This window comes from Pelophylax lessonae, assembly GCF_965119305.1.
Source record: "Pelophylax lessonae genome assembly, chromosome: 1".
Taxonomy (NCBI): domain Eukaryota; kingdom Metazoa; phylum Chordata; class Amphibia; order Anura; family Ranidae; genus Pelophylax; species Pelophylax lessonae.
In genome coordinates this window covers 693,604,011-693,623,343 of record NC_138768.1, presented here as the reverse complement: position 1 = coordinate 693,623,343, position 19,333 = coordinate 693,604,011, and the positions used below count along the sequence as shown (strand labels likewise).

General features: G+C 42.5%; 1 protein-coding gene across 1 annotated transcript in view; it reads right to left on the bottom strand.

The window, feature by feature from the left end:
- Positions 1-2,207: 2,207 nt before the first annotated feature.
- The window catches only part of CBR4 (carbonyl reductase 4), a 62,021-nt gene continuing 44,895 nt past the window's right edge, over positions 2,208-19,333 (bottom strand). The window contains exons 4-6 of the mRNA XM_082252343.1: positions 16,195-16,331; positions 11,673-11,807; positions 2,208-2,415 (exon numbers count right to left, since the gene is read on the bottom strand). Of these exons, the coding sequence (XP_082108469.1) occupies positions 2,237-2,415; positions 11,673-11,807; positions 16,195-16,331 (451 nt within the window). The 3' untranslated portion in view covers positions 2,208-2,236. The remainder of the gene's footprint in view (positions 2,416-11,672; positions 11,808-16,194; positions 16,332-19,333) is intronic.

Genomic DNA, 19,333 nt, shown 5'->3' with positions numbered 1-19,333 from the left:
TTTGATACCTTTTCTGGCATTAATACAATAATCGCCCAAATTTGAATAGATACCCCGCATTATACCTGCTGTACACATTGGATATTAATCGTTTTTTAAAAAACATAACATTATCCAAATTAAATATAAATACTTTGAAATCAAGTATCTCTCATGAATCATTATTTCATTTGTTACTATGCATTTCTGTAGTGTAGGCCACCCAGTGGTCCCAGCTCATATTGTACCCTGATTACTAAAAATCCATTATATAAAACAGAAATTAAAAGACAATTATGTTATTTCGCTACAAGACTACCAGAATCCTATACAATATAGACCTTCTATTATCATGGAATAAATAAAAGTGTAAATATTTGAAATAAAAATATGCAATATCTTGGAGAGTAAATGTGTAATACATGAAAAAAAAACTTGATTTGTTTTTATACCCATGTCCTGCTTTGGACATTCCAATTCTTGTCACTTCCTGTCCTGGAGACCCAGGAAATGTCTCTAAATTGAGGGGAATTCCCAAAATAAGAAAGTTACAGGAACATCTTGTCACCACTGATAACAAGAATTGTGAATCAGCGCTTAAAATATAAGTAAAAAGCTGCTAGCAAAAAAGTGCAAAATATATATACACTAAAACATCAAATATACAAAAATATTGCAGCGCTCAAATATAATAAAGTGCAAACATATTAAAGTGCATGAAATATATGAAATGTCCCAATCATGGGATGCGAAATGCAATAAAACAATTGGAATAAAAACAAAGAAAAGTTCTATCAAGTGTTAAATTTGAAGTGTCCCAGTGCAATGAGCCGTAAGAATCACACGTGCAGCTGTATCCTCCACCGTTTGAGTGAAATTCAAAATCACCAGAGAGAAATGCTGTCTATATTATAGGACAGCAATAAGGTATGTGTCCATAAACCTCCTGATCTTGGAAAGCCTGGAAAAGCGATGACATCCAGCCACGAGAACATCCTCCAGTAAAGTTGTCAGCTCAGCACACCACATGAGAGAGTTTAAATAAAAAGAAGAGGCTCATGGTGTAGTATGAAATTAAAAATTCTAATAAAACAATACTGCAACACTGACAAGCCAGTACAGTGTAAAACAAAGACTCACATCAAGAGCCACCACTTAAAAAATGGAGTGGTGGCTGGACCTTAGGCATTGAGGTAATAGCTCTACGGCTGTTTCGCGTTGAACGTGTCATCAGGAGCTTTGCAAAGTTTGTCTCTCCTATCATTTTGTCTTGGTGCCAGTGTTCATCAGGAGAAGCAGAGGGATGAATCTCCTTGATGGGAACCCTGACAGTAATATAAACCTGTCAGAGAGACTAACTCTTCCAACTCTATCCAAAACGAGCAACAACAAAAAAAAACATGCCTTACATACGCTGGATTGTAAAATGGACCACCAAAAACCAGTACAAGGATTCTCCTGGAACACTATATTCTGATCAACTCTAACTTTGAGCCAAGCATTGAGAAGGTATAGCGCAATGCATAAATTATATAGTAAAACAGTGCAAGTTATTATCATCCAGTGGTTGGAACAATAAAGGGCCCACTCTGGTCTGTTGAAGTGCAATTATTGCCTGCATGTTATGGCAAACCATTCGCTTTAATGTGCAGTCTGTTGCAGCACAATAGACCTAAAATCAGTCCTGCAGTGTGCCATTTACAATGAATAGTAGTACTACAGTGCATCAGTGCACATAAAGAACAATTCCATGAGGCTCTTTTCTTGTAGATTTGGGATATGAACTTTGCTGAACTGTTGGTGTATTAGCAACAAGTGATTCAATCTGCAGTAAATTAAACAAACTCCTCACAGCAGTAGCTATTGTTGCAGAAAGTATGGGAACTCAAAGCTGTGGGACAAAAAGCAGAGCAAAACTGGTTGCTATGGGTACCAATTCCAGATTCCTTAATTCATGAAAAATGGGAGTGGTTGTTATGGGCAACAGTTCCGCATTTGCGCCAATGTTCATAAGCCACTATAGTCTTTGAGAAACGTAAGACTTAAAGCACTTGGTTACTTGAGTAGTTTGTCGCTAGTACTGAGACAGGATTCTTTTTGGTAAAATGGCCAAAGTACACCACATCCCCCCTGGCACACTGCTCCTGTTAACGTGCTGTGTTTATTGCCTTCCCTTTGGCCCAACCTTGCCAGTACCTGGATAAGCAAAAAGTAGGATATTAGTAAAAATGCTTTATTTTTATTTACATAATGCAATTTAAATCTGGAGTTGTAACCCTCCATCCACCACTAAAACATGGCCAGTAACATATGGGGATTCCAACAAGAAAGCCACAGCATGAGCCACTTCTTCCGCTTCACCAAACCTGCTCAGGGGGATATTTCGGCTCAGCAAGTCCTTATCCAAGCTTGAAGTCATATCCGTGTGAATGAATCCTAAAAATTATGAATGCTTATTAATGTATGATACTGTATACATAGTAAAATAGATAAAGGGAATTTTTTTAACTTCGTAAAATTATTAATTATAAAGAATGGAGGCTCCCCTACATTTTAAAGTGTATTTTCTGCAGCGAATAAAAAAGTTCTGTAAAATAACTAAGCAGTTTTAGCATTTCACTCATCAGGAAAAAACATATTTCTGATAATATTCCCCTTATCAATTCCTTTCAGTTAGTTCCGATTTTTCCCTTTTTAATAGGTATCTCAATCCCAGCTGTAGATTTCTTTGATTTACTAACAGTTTTCTCCTGAAATATTGCATGTGCTCTCTTGAAAGCTTTCATGAAGACATAAACCTTCTAACCACTTTGCATATTGGATGAAATTTAACAGAGATAGCCAGAAGTTCTAAGAATTGTACCACTCTAACAATTCCCAAGGGATGACCCCCCCCCCCCCCCCACCCCCAGAATCCTTATCTGGAAGTAAGTAGAGGCAGTATAAACTCAAGCAGGAATTGCTGAACAAAGAAAACCTTTAGAGATGGTAGAGAAATCGGTCCTCTCTTGTGAAACACATACACTAAGGGTCCATTTGCACCTTTATGGGCCATACACACTATAAGATTTTCTGAAGACTTTTTCCTTTAGATTTACCAAAACCATATAATATGAGGTCAAACCTAAACACTTTCAATTTGTATGCAATCTGGCAGGCCCTGGTACTACATAGAAAAGATAAATCTGAAGGAAATCTAACCACAAAAGTTGGATAGTGTGTATCTAGCTTTAGTGCTGTGTTTTGGTGTGTTAAAATGTCAGTAAACCAACATCATAAAAAAATATCAATAAATTATGCATTACATGCTGTTCCTACTCACTCAGTCACTATGAGATTACTTTTCTGTATTCTGCTGCTCCCTGTCTCCCCCTTCTGTTCATGTCCCCAATTCAGCTAGAGATTTTGCAGCTGTGGTGGCCACCCCGCACATGCTCAGTTTTCAGTGCTGAGCATTTTTTCCCTATCACATCTGAGCAGCCCATGTGACTATTATAGAGTCACACATATGGGTATATACAGTGGGTACGGAAAGTATTCAGACCCCCTTAAATTTTTCACTCTTTGTTATATTGCAGCCATTTGCTAAAATCATTTAAGTTCATTCTTCTTCCTCATGAATGTACACATAGCACCCCATACTGACAGAAAAACACAGAATTGTTGACATTGTTGCAGATTTATTAAAAAAGAAAAACTGAAATATCACATGGTCCTAAGTATTCAGACCCTTTGCTCAGTATTTAGTAGAAACCCCCTTTTGATCTAATACAGCCAGGAGTCTTTTTGGGAAAGATGCAACAAGTCTTTCACACCTGGATTTGGGGATCCTCTGTCATTCCTCCTTGCAGATCCTCTCCAGTTCTGTCAGGTTGGATGGTAAACGTTGGTGGACAGCCATTTTTAGGTCTCTCCAGAGATGCTCAATTGGGTTTAAGTCAGGGCTCTGGCTGGGCCATTCAAGAACAGTCACGGAGTTGTTGTGAAGCCACTCCTTCGTTATTTTAGCTGTGTGCTTAGGGTCATTGTTTTGTTGGAATGTAAACCTTCGGCCCAGTCTGAGGTCCAGAGCACTCTGGAGAAGGTTTTTGTCCAGGATATCCCTGTACTTGGCCGCATTCATCTTTCCCTCGATTGCAACCAGTCGTCCTGTCCCTGCAGCTGAAAAACACCCCCACAGCATGATGCTGCCACCACCATGCTTCACTGTTGGGACTGTATTGGACAGGTGATGAGCAGTGCCTGGTTTTCTCCACACATACCGCTTAGAATTAAGGCCAAAAAGTTCTATTTTGGTCTCATCAGACCAGAGAATCTTATTTCTCACCATCTTGGAGTCCTTCAGGTGTTTTTTAGCAAACTCCATGCGGGCTTTCATGTGTCTTACACTGAGGAGAGGCTTCCGTCGGGCCACTCTGCCATAAAGCACCGACTGGTGGAGGGCTGCAGTGATGGTTGACTTTCTACAACTTTCTCCCATCTCCTGACTGCATCTCTGGAGCTCAGCCACAGTGATCTTTGGGTTCTTCTTTACCTCTCTCACCAAGGCTCTTCTCCCCCGATAGCTCAGTTTGGCTGGACGGCCAGCTCTAGGAAGGGTTCTGGTCGTCCCAAACGTCTTGCATTTGAGGATTATGGAGGCCAATGTGCTCTTAGGAACCTTAAGTGCAGCAGAAATCTTTTTGTAACCTTGGCCAGATCTGTGCCTTGCCAAAATTCTGTCTCTGAGCTCTTCAGGCAGTTCCTTTGACCTCATGATTCTCATTTGCTCTGACATGCATTGTGATCTGGAAGGTCTTATATAGACAGGTGTGTGGCTTTCCTAATCAAGTCCAATCAGTATAATCAAACACAGCTGGACTCAAATGAAGGTGTAGAACCATCTCAAGGATGATCAGAAGAAATGGAAAGCACCTGAGTTAAATATATGAGTGTCACAGCAAAGGGTCTGAATACTTAGGACCATGTGATATTTCAGTTTTTCTTTTTTAATAAATCTGCAACAATGTCAACAATTCTGTGTTTTTCTGTCAGTATGGGGTGCTATGTGTACATTCACGAGGAAGAAGAATGAACTTAAATTATTTTAGCAAATGGCTGCAATATAACAAAGAGTGAAAAATTTAAGGGGGTCTGAATACTTTCCGTACCCACTGTATACAGTGGTAAATAACAACCCACACCCCTCCTCTTCCTCCATGCCCACTAACCAGCTAAACACTATGGGGGTGGGATATTACATGTAAATCGATGGAGGCTTCACCTCCCTCTTATTCTAAGACACAGGCTGGGGGGGGCATGACACTGGCAGAGATCCGTCCACACCATGTTATTGCCACAAAATAAAGATTTGATTTCAAATATAAATTTGTATGACAATTTAAAATCTTTATTGATACTAATTTATTTTTACTCTGTATTCCAAAAGCTGTTTATTTTATTATTTTGAACATATGACCAGCAGAAGAGGACTAGAAGCTCCTCCTGTTTACGTTTCCCTGCAGACAGGCTGGTAAAAGGCTGGATCATGTGACAGCTGCATATCAATTAGAAAAAAAAGGTCATTTTTATTTTTCAATAAAATAATTACAGTGACATTATCCATATACAGAAATAGAAGGGAGAATGTAAATTAAACCATGTGTTTAGTATCACTTTAACACTTGTTTTGTTTGTCAACATACTTTGCCTTCATCATAAAGTGTAACTAAACCCACAACTGTAAAAATCAGTCTGTATATGCAGTAAAGCATGCTTTTTATACTCACCATGGAATCTAAGGAGTTAATTCTGCACATTGTGTAAAAGCTGGATTTTTGTAAGAACTTAACCGTAAAATCCTTTTCTCTGAAGTCAATCAACAGACGCAGCTCTGCTTAATCAGTCTATAGGGTTATGCTCCTCCCACTAGGGATAGGCACTAGGTGGAAAAAAACGTGTCCACGCCTATAGGGGCTGTCCCAGCAGGCATAACCCCTCAGGCCCTGCTATACTCAAACAGTGAGTTGCAAGCAGTGACAGAAAAAGACCCCATAACTCCAAAAGTAGAGAGGCGGGTGCTGCGCCTGTCGAACTTCAGAGAAAAGGATTTTACGGTAAGTTCTTACAAAAATCCAGTTCTCTATCGTTCATCCACAGACGCAGCTCTGCTTAACCACTTAAGCCCCGGAAGATTTTACCCCCTTCCTGACCAGGCCCTATTTTGCGATTCGGTACTGCGTGACTTTAATGGACAATTGTGCGGTCGTGCGGCGCTGTACCTAAACGAATTTGACGTCCTTTTTTTCCAACAAACAGAGCTTTCTTTTGGTGGTATTTGATCACCTCTGCGATTTTTTGATCATGCGCTATAAACAAAAAAAGAGCGACAATTTTGCAAAAACAACAATATTTTTCACATTTTTTTATATGAAATTTCCCCAAAAAAATGTAAAAATCAAAATTTTTTAACATTTGTGGCCAATTTGTTTTCTGCTACATAGGTTTGGTAAAAAATCGCAATAAGCGTATTTTGATTGGTTTGCGCAAAAGTTATTGCGTTTACTAACTAAGGGAAAGATTTTTGTCGTTTTTTTTAACGAGTAAAGGCGGCGATCTGCGATTTTTTTTGCGGGACTGCGACATTGTGGCGGACAGATCGGATCCTTGACTGACATTTTTTTACACTTTTGGGGGTACCAGTGACATTACTACAGTAATCAGTGCTATACATATGCACTGTTACTGTAAAAATGACACTGGCAGGGGAGGGGTTAACTTTATTGGGGAAGGAGGGGTTAAGTGTGTCCCTAGGGGCGTGCTTCTTACTGTGCAGGGATGTGGCTGTTTGTGTAACAGAGATCTACGATCCTACATAGCAGGACCGTATGATCTCTGCTGTTACACAGGGGAGAATGACAGGCGGCTTTGTTTACATTAGCCGCCTGCCTTTCTCCCCCTGTAACTGACGATCGCGAGTGACCGGCGGACCCGTTAAAGCCAGCAACTGTAAAGCAGGATGGAAGATCGGACCTTGAGACAACAGATCTTCCCTGAGAGGAAGTCTCTAAGGGGTACCGATGGCCAATCTTATTAGGTCTGCGTACCAAGACCGACGAGGCCAGTCACCAGAATGACCGGAATGTTTTCCACCTCTATCCTGCGCAGAAGACGCAGCAGAAGTTTCAACGGGGGAAATGCATAAATGAGCCGATACTGATCCCAAGGAGCCACCAGGGCGTCGGCCAGGGGATCTCGAGACCTGGCTACAAATCTCTGCACCTTCAAAAACGCACAGTAGGTGAAACACCCCCAGGTGTAGGGACCACTCCACTTGATCCAACACCTGACGACTCAGGTAATCGGCCTGCCAGTTTTCCACTCCTGTCCTGGGATGTGTACAGCAGAGAGGGCTGGAACAAATCTTTCTGCCCAAGTAAGAATCTCGGCCACCTGCTTGGCCGCCAGGACACTCCTGGTGCCCCCCTGGTGATTGATGTAAGCCACAGCCGTGGTGTTGTCTGATTAAACCGGACAATCGCGAAGGCGAGTGGTCCAATGACCGGTTTGATCAATCTGAGTTCCAAAACATTGATTGGAAGTTTTGCCTCTTCCACCATCCAGGTACCTTGAGCACAGAGCTTCCTCAGCACCCCGCCCCAGCCTGTCAGGCTGGCATCAGTGGTCACAACCGTCCAGAATAACGGAAGCAAAGACTTGCCGTGGCATAGTGCCGGAGACTGCATCCACCACAACAGGGCAGACTTCGTGTTGTGGTTCAACCGAATCAAGGAGTCCACTTCACCAGAATCTCCATCTGCATGGAACTGAACAAACGGCACCGCTTTGAAGGTTGACACCATCAGACCCAAAGCTCGCGTGCAAACTCTGAGGGAAGACAGCTTGTTTGTCCAACAACGACTGAATCAATCCCGGCAACTTTTGTAGCTTGTCTGGGGGAAGGAAAACCCTCGCCAAGGCTGAATCCAGAGTCATGCCTAGGTACTCCAGTCTCAGGACCGGAGTCAACATGGATTTTTTTAAATTGATGTTCCAACCAAACTCTTGTAGAGTTCAGACAGTGACCTCTAGATTCTCCAACAGAACCGAATGAGAGTCCGATCTTAACAGGATCCCCCTCTGGTGCAGCAATGCTAACACCAGAGCCAGAACCTTAGTAAACACCCTGCGAGCGGAGGCAAGACCAAAGGGTAAACCCACAAATTGATAATGCTGCTCCGCTACTGCAAAGAGAAGAAACCGCTGGTGTCCAGCGTAGATAGGGATGTGTAGATATGCGTCCTTGATATCTATGGAGGCCAAGAAATCTCCCTGATGTAGAGACGCCCCTACTGTATTGATGGACTCAATCCGAAACCTCTGTAACTGCACAAAGGTGTTCAGGGCTTTGAGATCTAGGATGGGGCGCACCTTGCCCTCTTTTCTGGGCACGGTGAACAGGTTTAAATAAAACCCCCGAAAGCGTACCGGAGCTGGAACCGGCACAATCACCCCTTGCGACAGCAAGTCATGTACTGCCCCTCTCAAGTCCCTTAACCTGGCTGGGGACAATAGAAGATTGGACGTGAAGAACCTGTCTCGTGGACGAGACCAGAATTCGATTTTGTATCCGTAACGGATCAATTCGTGAACCCATTTGTTCTGAATCAAGGAAGTCCAGGGTTCCCAGAAGAATTGAAGACGTCCCCCCACCCCAGACTCGGGTGAGGGCGTCCCTTCATGCAGACGAGGGCTTGCCTGTGGGTCCGCATTTGCCACCCTTGGACTTACCGGACCATGGCTTCTTGGACCCTCCCGAAGATCTAAACGGTTTACCTTTTTCCTTTGACCCAGAGGTACGAAAAATACGTTTATGAGAAGCAAAAGGAAGGCCCCCACCTAGGGCGTGGCGCATTGCCTTTAGATGATTGGGGCAGATTAGTGCTCTTGCCCCCGTGATACCTTTGATCAACTCGCCAAAAGAGGCTCCAAATAGCTCCTCCCCTGTAAAAGGGAGATCAGAAACAGCTTTTTTAGAAGCCTGGTCAGCCGACCAGCATTTTAGACAGATCAGGCGTCTAATAGCAACCCTCCACTGCTGGCGTCCTGGCCACCAATAAGGCCAAGTCCAGGGACGTATCATACATGAACACCAGGGCTTTAACCAACTGGTCTAGCAGTTCCAGAACCGCAGGGGGAACTCGTTTCCAAGTTACTCTTCAGCAATTTCACCCATTCCTTAGCAGTCTGCGCTATGAGAACGTTCACAAAGTTAGCTTATAACATGTGACCCATTACCACATGTACATGGCGGGATAAGGATTCCAACCATCTATCCACAGGATCTGAAAAGGTTGGCAACTCTGCCACCGGCACCAGAGTCGCTGTATTCAACCTGGCCACCGAAGAATCCACTTTCGGTGGTACAGCCTACCTGGTATCCAACGCCTCCACAAAGGGATAACGGCCTGCAAAACGCTTAGGCACCACCATTATGTGTTTAATGCGTCGCCATTGTTCATCCACAATAGAGTGAAACAAGTCAGGACAAGGGAATACTTTACCCGATTCGCGATATTTGCGGGAGCCAAAAGACACATGCATACCTGACGCTGTCGGTTCAGCAGCCAATTTAGGCGTTTCCCCACACAAAAACTATCAAATTTTCCGCCAAGGTGTGCTCTCGCGTGACAGCGGAGGACAGGTCCTCTTCACCGTCAGAATGTGAAGACACCGACCCCTCAGGGTGGTCTGCGTCTGCGGCAACCGTATTTGTGTCAGAATCTGAAGATCCTACAGATGGAGGGGAGGACGGAGGACGTTTGCAGCTAGCAGCACCAGAACAAACCGACTGCACGTTTGACATCAGGCTTTGCAGAAACCGCAATCTCGGGCTGCAACTGCGAGCTGGAGGGTCCCGCAGTAATTTACAGGGGGTCTGCAGGTGATATTTAATCCTGGAACTCCATTTGCAAATAAAATATTTTTTGTGTAATGTCCATTTAAGACCACGAAAAACGCAGTCTCCCCGTTGTTACTGCGGACCACCAAAACCTTAACAATGTATAAATATAGCAGGGCAGGAGAGGAAAACCTTCAGGGGACCCCCAGAAACTTTACCAGCCCAGATAAAAAAAGGTGCAGTCCTGGTCAGTGTCTAAACGGAAGAACAGAAGAGCAGAAAGAGGAAGCAACTCTGCCTCAAGCATAGAAAAAAAAATGTTCTGCATGCCAGTCCCGCCCCCAGACCACATGAAAATGGCTGCTATACATTCTCAATGGGGAATCCTAGAAAATGGCTGCCCATACAAACTAATGGGAACACAAAGGTCATGAACCACAGCAAAAAGGGGGCCCCCATGTGCGCCATGCGGACTCCGGGGCCCCCAAAAGGGGTCCCAGAACAAAAGGCAACTAAGGGTCCCCCCCCGGATGATCCAACCCCCTCAAATAAGTGCAAAGAACAGGCCGCATTATTACCCCCCCCCCCCAAGGTGAAAACTTACTGGGGGGGGAGGGAAGGCAAGGGGTACACCCGATTAGGCTTCCGGGATACCAGGGAACAGAGGGAGCCCCTAAGGTCCGACCATTCCAGGGAGGGGCCCGCGCCCACCCCGCGACCTCCAGGGGTTGTGGGGGGACATGCCCACGCCACTCCAGTACTATTACAGTAGCCAGTACTGTTACAGTAGTACTGTTACAGTACAGTAGTCGGACACGCCAGACTTGGAAGGAGGATTGTTTGTTTCCTTTTGATGCTCTCTTGAATTTGATTGCTAACAGTACTGGAGTGGTGTTTGTGCCCATTCCTTCATTCTATTTGTCTGGGTGGGACTCCCACAGGACGTAGGTCTGGTCCAGTGCCCATCAATTGGGCGTCTCCATGTGGGCGATTGGCCACTTAGGTATCCATCTCCCTCTGGGACTGCATCTCCGGTCTTATTCCCGCGCCATGGGATCCTGCCATGCCCAGCATGCTCTGTGGTTTTGTAAAAGGCATTTAGAAACAGTGTTATGAATGTTCAACTTGGTCCCTGAAGAAGCTAACACAGGAGCCTAATCGCTCAGCGAAACGCGTAGAATATACCAAGTTATCCTGTTTCTATTTAGGAGTATGACAAACATGTTATGGATGAAAAATCCATCTTCTATATTTGCATATTGCGCTTTTATTCTCCATTTTTGATGGCCTTAATAAAGTTATATCTTTTTATATAAAGTACGTTGTATGTTTATCAAGGACAACCTCCCAGCCTCTAAAATCCCATTTCGATAAGGCGGTAGGTGAGCCAACTCTCCTGTCCATTTTTAAACTGGAGAATCGTTGACAACCTTTCCTCCTTTTTTTTCTTTTTACTTTTAGACTGTCCCATTTACCTTCAGGAAGAAGGAAGTTACTAGAGAAGCCACTGGATGATGGCTGTCTCCTGTGTGGGCAGAACAATTCAGTTGGGCTCTGTGGTTGATTGATTCGGATTAAGGTTTAATTATTAGTATCCAACCTTGATAAAGAGGACCAGCATCTCCTGTAAACAGTTTACCATGCACCACTTCCATTAAATGAGTATTGTGTAGGGAGTGCTGATTTCTCTGTATCTGTGTTTTTTATTTAGATACATATCTGCTGTCCTTAATTATAGATGGTTTTAGCCTTCTAACCGGTGGGGGGACTGGACTCCACTCATTCACCACTAAAGAAAGAAAGGTTTTCTTACCGGGGGCAACCACATTGACCCGTATGTTTTTCCTTGCAACTTCTTTAGCCAGGGATTTGGAGAATCCAACCAAGCCTTCCTTGCTGGCACTGTATATACTCTGCCCAGCATTCCCTTTGTGACCAACCACACTACCTGCAAGTGCAGAGAAAGACCAGCAGTCAACAACACAAAATGAAAGCAGCAGAAGAGTGCTAAGCAAATCTAAAAAGCATATTACTGTGCTTTATAAATGTATTTGTTTGTGCCTATGGCATCCAGTCAGCTTCTGTCATTTCTGCAATATCTTTGTTACCATGCTGTGTTACAGAGATTATATTTATAGAGCAACAAAATATGGAATTCTTTTTTAATATTTCTTCAGTCCAACACTTTCAGAAGTCACATGCAATAGTTATTTCTCTTTAAGAAAAAGAATGTGATCGCTTCATTTTTTTATTTATTTGTATAGTTAAGACACCTGCTTAGTGCAAGATATCAGTCTCTGTACTTCTATGGATCACTTGTCTGGTCAATAAAGCCCTTCAATGAAAACGGTATGCTTGCCAAAAACATTATCGATGATCCAATAAAATTTCTAATCCATCTGATATATGAGACGTCAGTAAAGAAAACAAATGTATGGAAATAATTTACATCTGGATTTCCTAAAGGATTATTTTACAATTTATCTGAATATTTTAGATAAATGACATCTGCTATCACTGATGCTGTTCTTGTGTACGGGTGTGTTTAAAAGAGATTAATGATTGTGAAATTCCACTTTGCACAACCTGGACAGTGGATCAAAAAGATGAATTACTACCATTTCTGCCTAAGAGGACTACAATTTAATTTATACTCTACAATTTGAGTGAATAGTGCAAACTAACATTTTTGGAAATGGACAATAAAATGACTCTATTTGTTTGTAGGGCTGGCAGATAAAGTGTTTGATATATATCTAAAGGTTCATTAAGGCTACGTTCACATCTAGGCGTTGCTATTTTACAGGCGTTTTTCAGGTGTTTTCTATAGGCATTTTTACAAGTGTTTTATAGGTGTTTTTTGCAGGTGTTTGGAGGAAGGCATTGGCATCTAACAAAAACGCCTGTAATCTGCACAAAAAGAAGCTCATGTACTTTTGGAGCGTCGGACGTTTTGCTCAAGGCGTTGGAACACTCAGATGTGAACAGGGGCCATTGAAATGAATAGGATTTGTCTTGTTGGGCGTTTTTACAGCTGATCCTTAGAGCTGAAAAACGCCCCAAAACGCCTACATGTGAACGTAGCCTTAATAGGAGTTCTGGAAGCTGTGCCAAAAAAAAAGAAAGGGAAGAGGGCATAGGGCTAATCACCAGCATTGCCTGTGGGCTCAATGCAGCTGATTTTTCTCCATTACTGACTTACCTCGACCTCTTTTCGCACTTTCCCAAGGAGAGGTGTCCTACAGATACCCCATACATAATAATGGAAGTCCTAACAAAAAAATCAGATGGTTTGTGTTCGGCAGCTCTCCACAAAATAGGAGCCCCTCTCAAGAGACTAAGGCCACATGCTTTCAGCTAATAACTAAATATTTTATACCTCCCATCAGTTCATCCCCCCCCAGTAATTACCTTTTGTTCCAACAGTCCCTGCCTATTAGATTGTAAGCTCCCAGGACCAGGGCCCTTCTAAGCCTCTTGGATTCAATTATACTGTTGCTTTATTTTCTCCCTTTATATTATAAAAAGCACTGAGCAAACTCTGTTGGCACTATTTAAATCCTGTATATTAATATTAATAATAATGAATTGAGAAGTTCAATTAGGGCACCAAACAAATGTTCTATAAAGTCTAAAGTGCTATTTATAGATTCTACAAAAAAAAAAAAAACTAGCAGCCAATGGGGTTTGTTTACTAAAGCTGGAGAGTACAACATGAGGCTCACTTCTGCATTTACATTGTATCCGGAAAGTATTCCCAGTGCTTCACCTTTTCCACATTTTGTTATGTTACAGCCTTATTCCAAAATGGACTACATTCAATTTTTTTCCTCCTCAGAATTCTACAAACAATACCTCATAATGACAACATGAAAGAAGTTAGTTTGAAATATTTGCAAAGTTATTAAAAATAAAAAACAAAAAAATCCCATGTACATAATTATTCACAGCCTTTACCATGACATTCAAAAATTGAGCTCAGGTGCATCCTGTTTTCACTGATCATCCTTGAGATGTTTCTACAACTTGATTGTCCACCTGTGGTAAATTCAGTTGACATGTTTTTAAAAGGCACACACCCGTTTCTATAAGGTATAAGGTTTTTTATAAGGTAACAGTGCATGTCAGAGCATAAACCCAGCCATGAAGTCCAAGGAATGATCTGTAGACCTCCGAGACAGTATTGTATCAAGGCACAGATCTGGGGAAGGGTACAGAAAAATGTTTGCAGCATTGAAGGTCCTAATGAGCACAGTGGCCTCCATCATCTGTAAATGGAAGAAGTTTGGAACCACCAGGACTCTTCCTAGAGCGGGCCGCCTAACCAAACTGAGCGATCGGGGGAGAAGAGGCTTAGTCAGGGAGGTGACCAAGAACCCGATGGTCACCCAGACAAGGCTCCAGCGTTTGTGGAGAGAGGAGAACCTTCCAGAGGAACTACCATCTCTGAAGCACTCCACCAATCAGGGCTGTATGGTAGAGCGGCCAGATGGAAGCCACGCCTCAGTAAAAGGCACATGACAGCTCGCCTGGAGGACTCTCAGACAACGAGAAACAAACTTCTCTGGTCTAATGAAACAAAGACTGGATTTGTTGGTCTGAATGGCAAGCATTAGGTCTGCAGGAAACTAGGCACTGCTCATTAACTGGCCAATACCATTCCTACAGTGAAGCATGGTGATGGCAGCATCATGCTGTGGTGGTGTTTTTCAGCAGCAGGAACTGGGAGACTAGTCAGAAATGAGAGAAAGATGAATGCAACAAAGTACAGGGACATCCTTGAAGAAAACCTGCTCCAGAGCACTCTGGACCTCAGACTGGGGCGTAGGTTCATCTTGCAACAGGGAAACAACCCTAAGCACACAGCCAAGATAACAAAGGAGTGGCTATGGGACAACTCTGTGAATGTCCTTGAGTGGCCCAGCCAGAGCCCAGACTTGAACTGGATTGAACATCTCTAGAGAGATCTAAAAATGGCTGTGCTCCGACTCCCCATCCAACTTAATGGAGTTTGAGAGGTCTTGTAAAGAAGAATAGGAGAAACTGCCTACAAATAGGTGTGCCAAGCTTGTATCATCATGCTCAAATAGACTTTAGGCTGTAATTGGTGCCAAAGTTGCTTCAACAAAGTATTAAGCAAAGGCTGTATATACTTATGTACATGTGATTTTATTTTGGTTTTTCTTCATTTTTAATAAATTTGCAAAGATTTCAAACAAACTTCTTTCACGATGTCATTATGGGGTATTGTTTGTAGAATTATGAGGAAAATAATCAATTGAATCAATTTTGGAACAAGGCTGTAACAGAAGAAAACGTTGAAAAAGTGAAGCGCTGTGAATACTTCCTGGATGCACTATAAACCACACCAGCTTCCAGGTTTTATTGCCAAAGCGGAATTGAACAAGCTGAGGTTAGAAGCTGATTGGCTACCATGAACAGCAGCACCAGTTTTAGTAAACGTACCCCAATGTGTTTCAGGGCCCAGCAACCCCCCCCCTTTCATCGGGGCTTAAAAAAATAAATAAATATCAGCTAGACCCAGAGCAAAGCTACTGGAAAGTTATAATCCAAATTCAAATACTAAGCTTTGCGATCAATAATTTTTGATAACCTGCCAATTGCCCCAACTCCATCTTTTGTTCATTCCGTCAAAGGTTACATTTGGGTGCATTGCAAGTGACACTTACATACCTGAAGGACTGAAACACAGCAAGCTCTTTTCTTCATAGGACCTACAGTTCGAACGTTGTAAAAAACAGTAAAATACGGTCCAAAACAATAGGTGTGCTTCGGGGGTAAAAAAAAAATCAAACAAACCAAAACAATAGGTGTGCCTTCAGGGGTTTAAAAAAAAAAAATTCTCGAGTGTTTTATATACTATGGAGCAGCACATATACTCTAGTTCTTTAGTTATGTCAAGATAATACAGTTGAGTTAATTTCTACAAACTGATGCAGAACAACTTTAGAGGATTCCCATAAGAACTCATTAGAGTTCATATTTTAAATGCAAATTAGACCATGGAAAATAAAGCCCGATTGGTTGCTATTAGCAACAGCCTTTTTTTAAAGGCAAAACATTTTTGTTTGAAAAAGGGGGGGGGGGGTTAGATCCTAGATTCAAGTGAGGATAAATTCAAAATTTTAGGGTTGCCCCCACAACAAGAGGTGAGAGGAAGTCAGCCAATAAGAACAACTGTCTAAAAGGGGTATTCTCCTCACTCCTCAAACATTTTAATCTACACTTTTCAGAAAGTATTAATGATGTAAATGTGTTACTTTGCCTGCAGTAGCATGCTGCAATCACAGTCATATTATTCAGAACCCAGTTACCTATATTGACAATAGCGCCACTCTGCTGCTGGACCATGCTTCGCAGTGCAACTTTACATGCATGTATCGGTCCTATGAGGTTAACCGAGAGCTGAGACAATATATCTTCTGACTTAGTTCTCATTAACAGTCCATCCCTGGAAAAATAACACACTTATTTTACTACTCAAAACAACACAGCATTCACTTGTAAAACAACCCAGTCAGTTTGAAATAAAAATTAAAAAAGGCAAAACATTTGTGTATATATTAAAAAAAAAAAAATTATATTATATTATATTATATTATATTATATTATATTATATATATATATATATATATATATATATATATATATATATATATATATATATATATATATATATATATATATATATACACACACACACACATACATACATATACACACACACACAATCTCACAAAAGTGAGTACACCCTCACATTTTTGTAAATATTTTATTATATCTTTTCATGTGACAACACTGAAGAAATGACACTTCGCTACAATAGGTGAAAATGTCAAAATTGGGCCCAAAGTGTCAATATTTTGTGTGGCCACCATTATTTTCCAGCACTGCCCTAACCCTCTTGGGAATGGAGTTCACCAGAGCTTCACAAGTTGCCACTGGAGTACTCCTCCACTCCTCCAGGACATCACCACGGAGCTGGTGGATGTGAGAGACCTTGCGCTCCTCCACCTTCCGTTTGAGGATGCCCCACAGATGCTCAAAAGGGTTTAGGTCTGCAGACATTAATGGCCAGTCTATCACCTTTACCCTCAGCTTCTCAGCAAGGCAGTGGTCAACTTGGAGGTGTGTTTTTGGTCCTAATCATGATGGAATACTACCCTGCGGCCCTGTCTCCGAAGGCAGGGGGATCATGCTCTCTGCTTCAGTATGTCACAGTACATGTTGGCATTCATGGTTCCCTCAATGAACTGTAGCTCCCCAGTGCCAGAAGCACTTATGCAGCCCCAGATTATGACAATCCCACCACCATGCTCGACTGTAGGCAAGGCACACTTGTCTTTATATTCTTCACCTGGTTGCCTCCACACACGCTTGGCACCATCTAAACCAAATAAGTTTATCTTGGTCTCATCAGACCACAGGACATTATCAGGACAGTACTCCATGTCCTTAGTCTGTATGTCTTCAGCAAACTGTTTACGGGCTTTCTTGTGCATCATCTTTAGAAGAGGCTTCCTTCTGGGATGACGGCCATGCAGACCAATTTGATGCAGTGTGCAGCATATGGTCTGAGCACTGACAGGCTGACCCCACACCCCTTCAATCGCTGCAGCAATGCTGGCAGCACTCATATGTCTATTTCCCAAAGACAACCTCTGGATATGACCCTGAGCACGTGCATTTAACTTCTTTGGTCTGTAATGGATGTAATAATGGTTATATTAGTTAAATGCCTATTTCACCTTATGGTGCATACCTTATGTATATAATTTTATATATATATATATATATATATATATATATATATATATATATATATATATATATATATATATATATATATATATATTACTGCTGAGATTTACTACCTTACTCAAAATGCAGCTAGATCACCCCTCCCTTCGTGGAAGCAAGATGGCGCCTAAACAGGGACACTACACCCAAAATAAGACCTTGTCATGTCCTGGAAGGAAAACACATAGATACTCCAATCATCCAGTCACCACCTTATACATATTATATATGACTATTTCCTGGAAATGACTTTGAGTTTTTATAAAGACAAAAGAGGAACTAATAAATTAGAACAAACTATTTTGACTGTGTATGATTTATTCTCTGTATGTGCACATTAATATAAAATTAGGAAGGGACAGATATAATCTCAGACTGTTCAGGTCCCAATCCAAAACATTTTGGCACCCCAGATGGGACCAGAACAGTCCGAGATTATATCTGCCCCTTCCTAATTTTAGATTAATGTGGATGATCTCTTGCTTTGTGCGGACACCACCCAAGAAGAGGCATCAACTCGCTCCGAGAGCCTCCTTTGCTACTTGGCCGAACAAGACTGCAAAGCCACAAAACACAAGATCCAGTGGTGCAAAGGCACAGTGCTCTTTCTTGGTCACTGCATCTCAGAAGGCACACGACATCTTACCCAAGAACAAGTCGCCGCAATCAAGGCCATTCCAGTGTCAATGGGTCAGAGATCCCTCGATCCCATCTCTCCATCCTTGCTGGGACTGATCTCCTACTGCCGTTCCTGGATTCCCGATGCATCCCTACTGATGCGACCCCTGTATGATGCCCTGAAGACAGATCATTCCCTACTATCCCCAAAAGCCCTCATCAACTTTGAACTTCTGAAAGAAATTCTGTCCCTGGTCCCCGCCCTCGACCTTTGGAACTATGAGAAGCCTTTCAAGCTATTTGTCTCGGAGAGAGAGTGACATGCCACAAGAGCACTGGTTGAGGCCCATGGCAACAGGCTCAGACCGATTGGGTACTATTCTAGCTGCTTGGACCCCGTGGCTAGGGGTGGCCCTTCCTGTTTAAGCTGTTATCGCAGTCCATACGCTGCTGGTCGAAACTTCAGACCTCGTTTTAGCACACCCCCCGCTTCTTCTGGCACCGCAAGACATTGCTGGCTCCCAACGTGTGCTCTACTCATCCCGGACAATGTGTCCCTCCAAAGGTGTCACTCTCAAGCTGGCCATACTTCTGCCATTTTTTCGAGGGGGGATAAGAAGGAGAAGGACAGGAAGGACAAGAAGGAGAAGGTGAAGAAGACCCCTATAATACTCCAGATATGCAGACGAAGGAGGCAAGTGCCACACAGGTGGCTAGAGGGTTCCTGACAGCGGCCAGAACACTGATGAAACATGGCCCAGCAATCAAGGATTTAATGGCTGCACTATTCCTGCATGAATAAGTGGTTGTCTTGAATGTTAAAGCACATGGCAGACTGAATTCTCAAGAAGCCAGAGGGAACCACTTGGCGGATATAGTGGCTAAGCAAGCAGCAACAAACCATTGATTGGGAATGGTGGGAATTTCAGCGCTAAAAGTGATAAATATAAATAGGATAATGTGTAATGATTAACAGGAAAGTAGCACACATAGGACTCATAGAAAAAATCCCAAAGGTACAGAAATTGGAATATG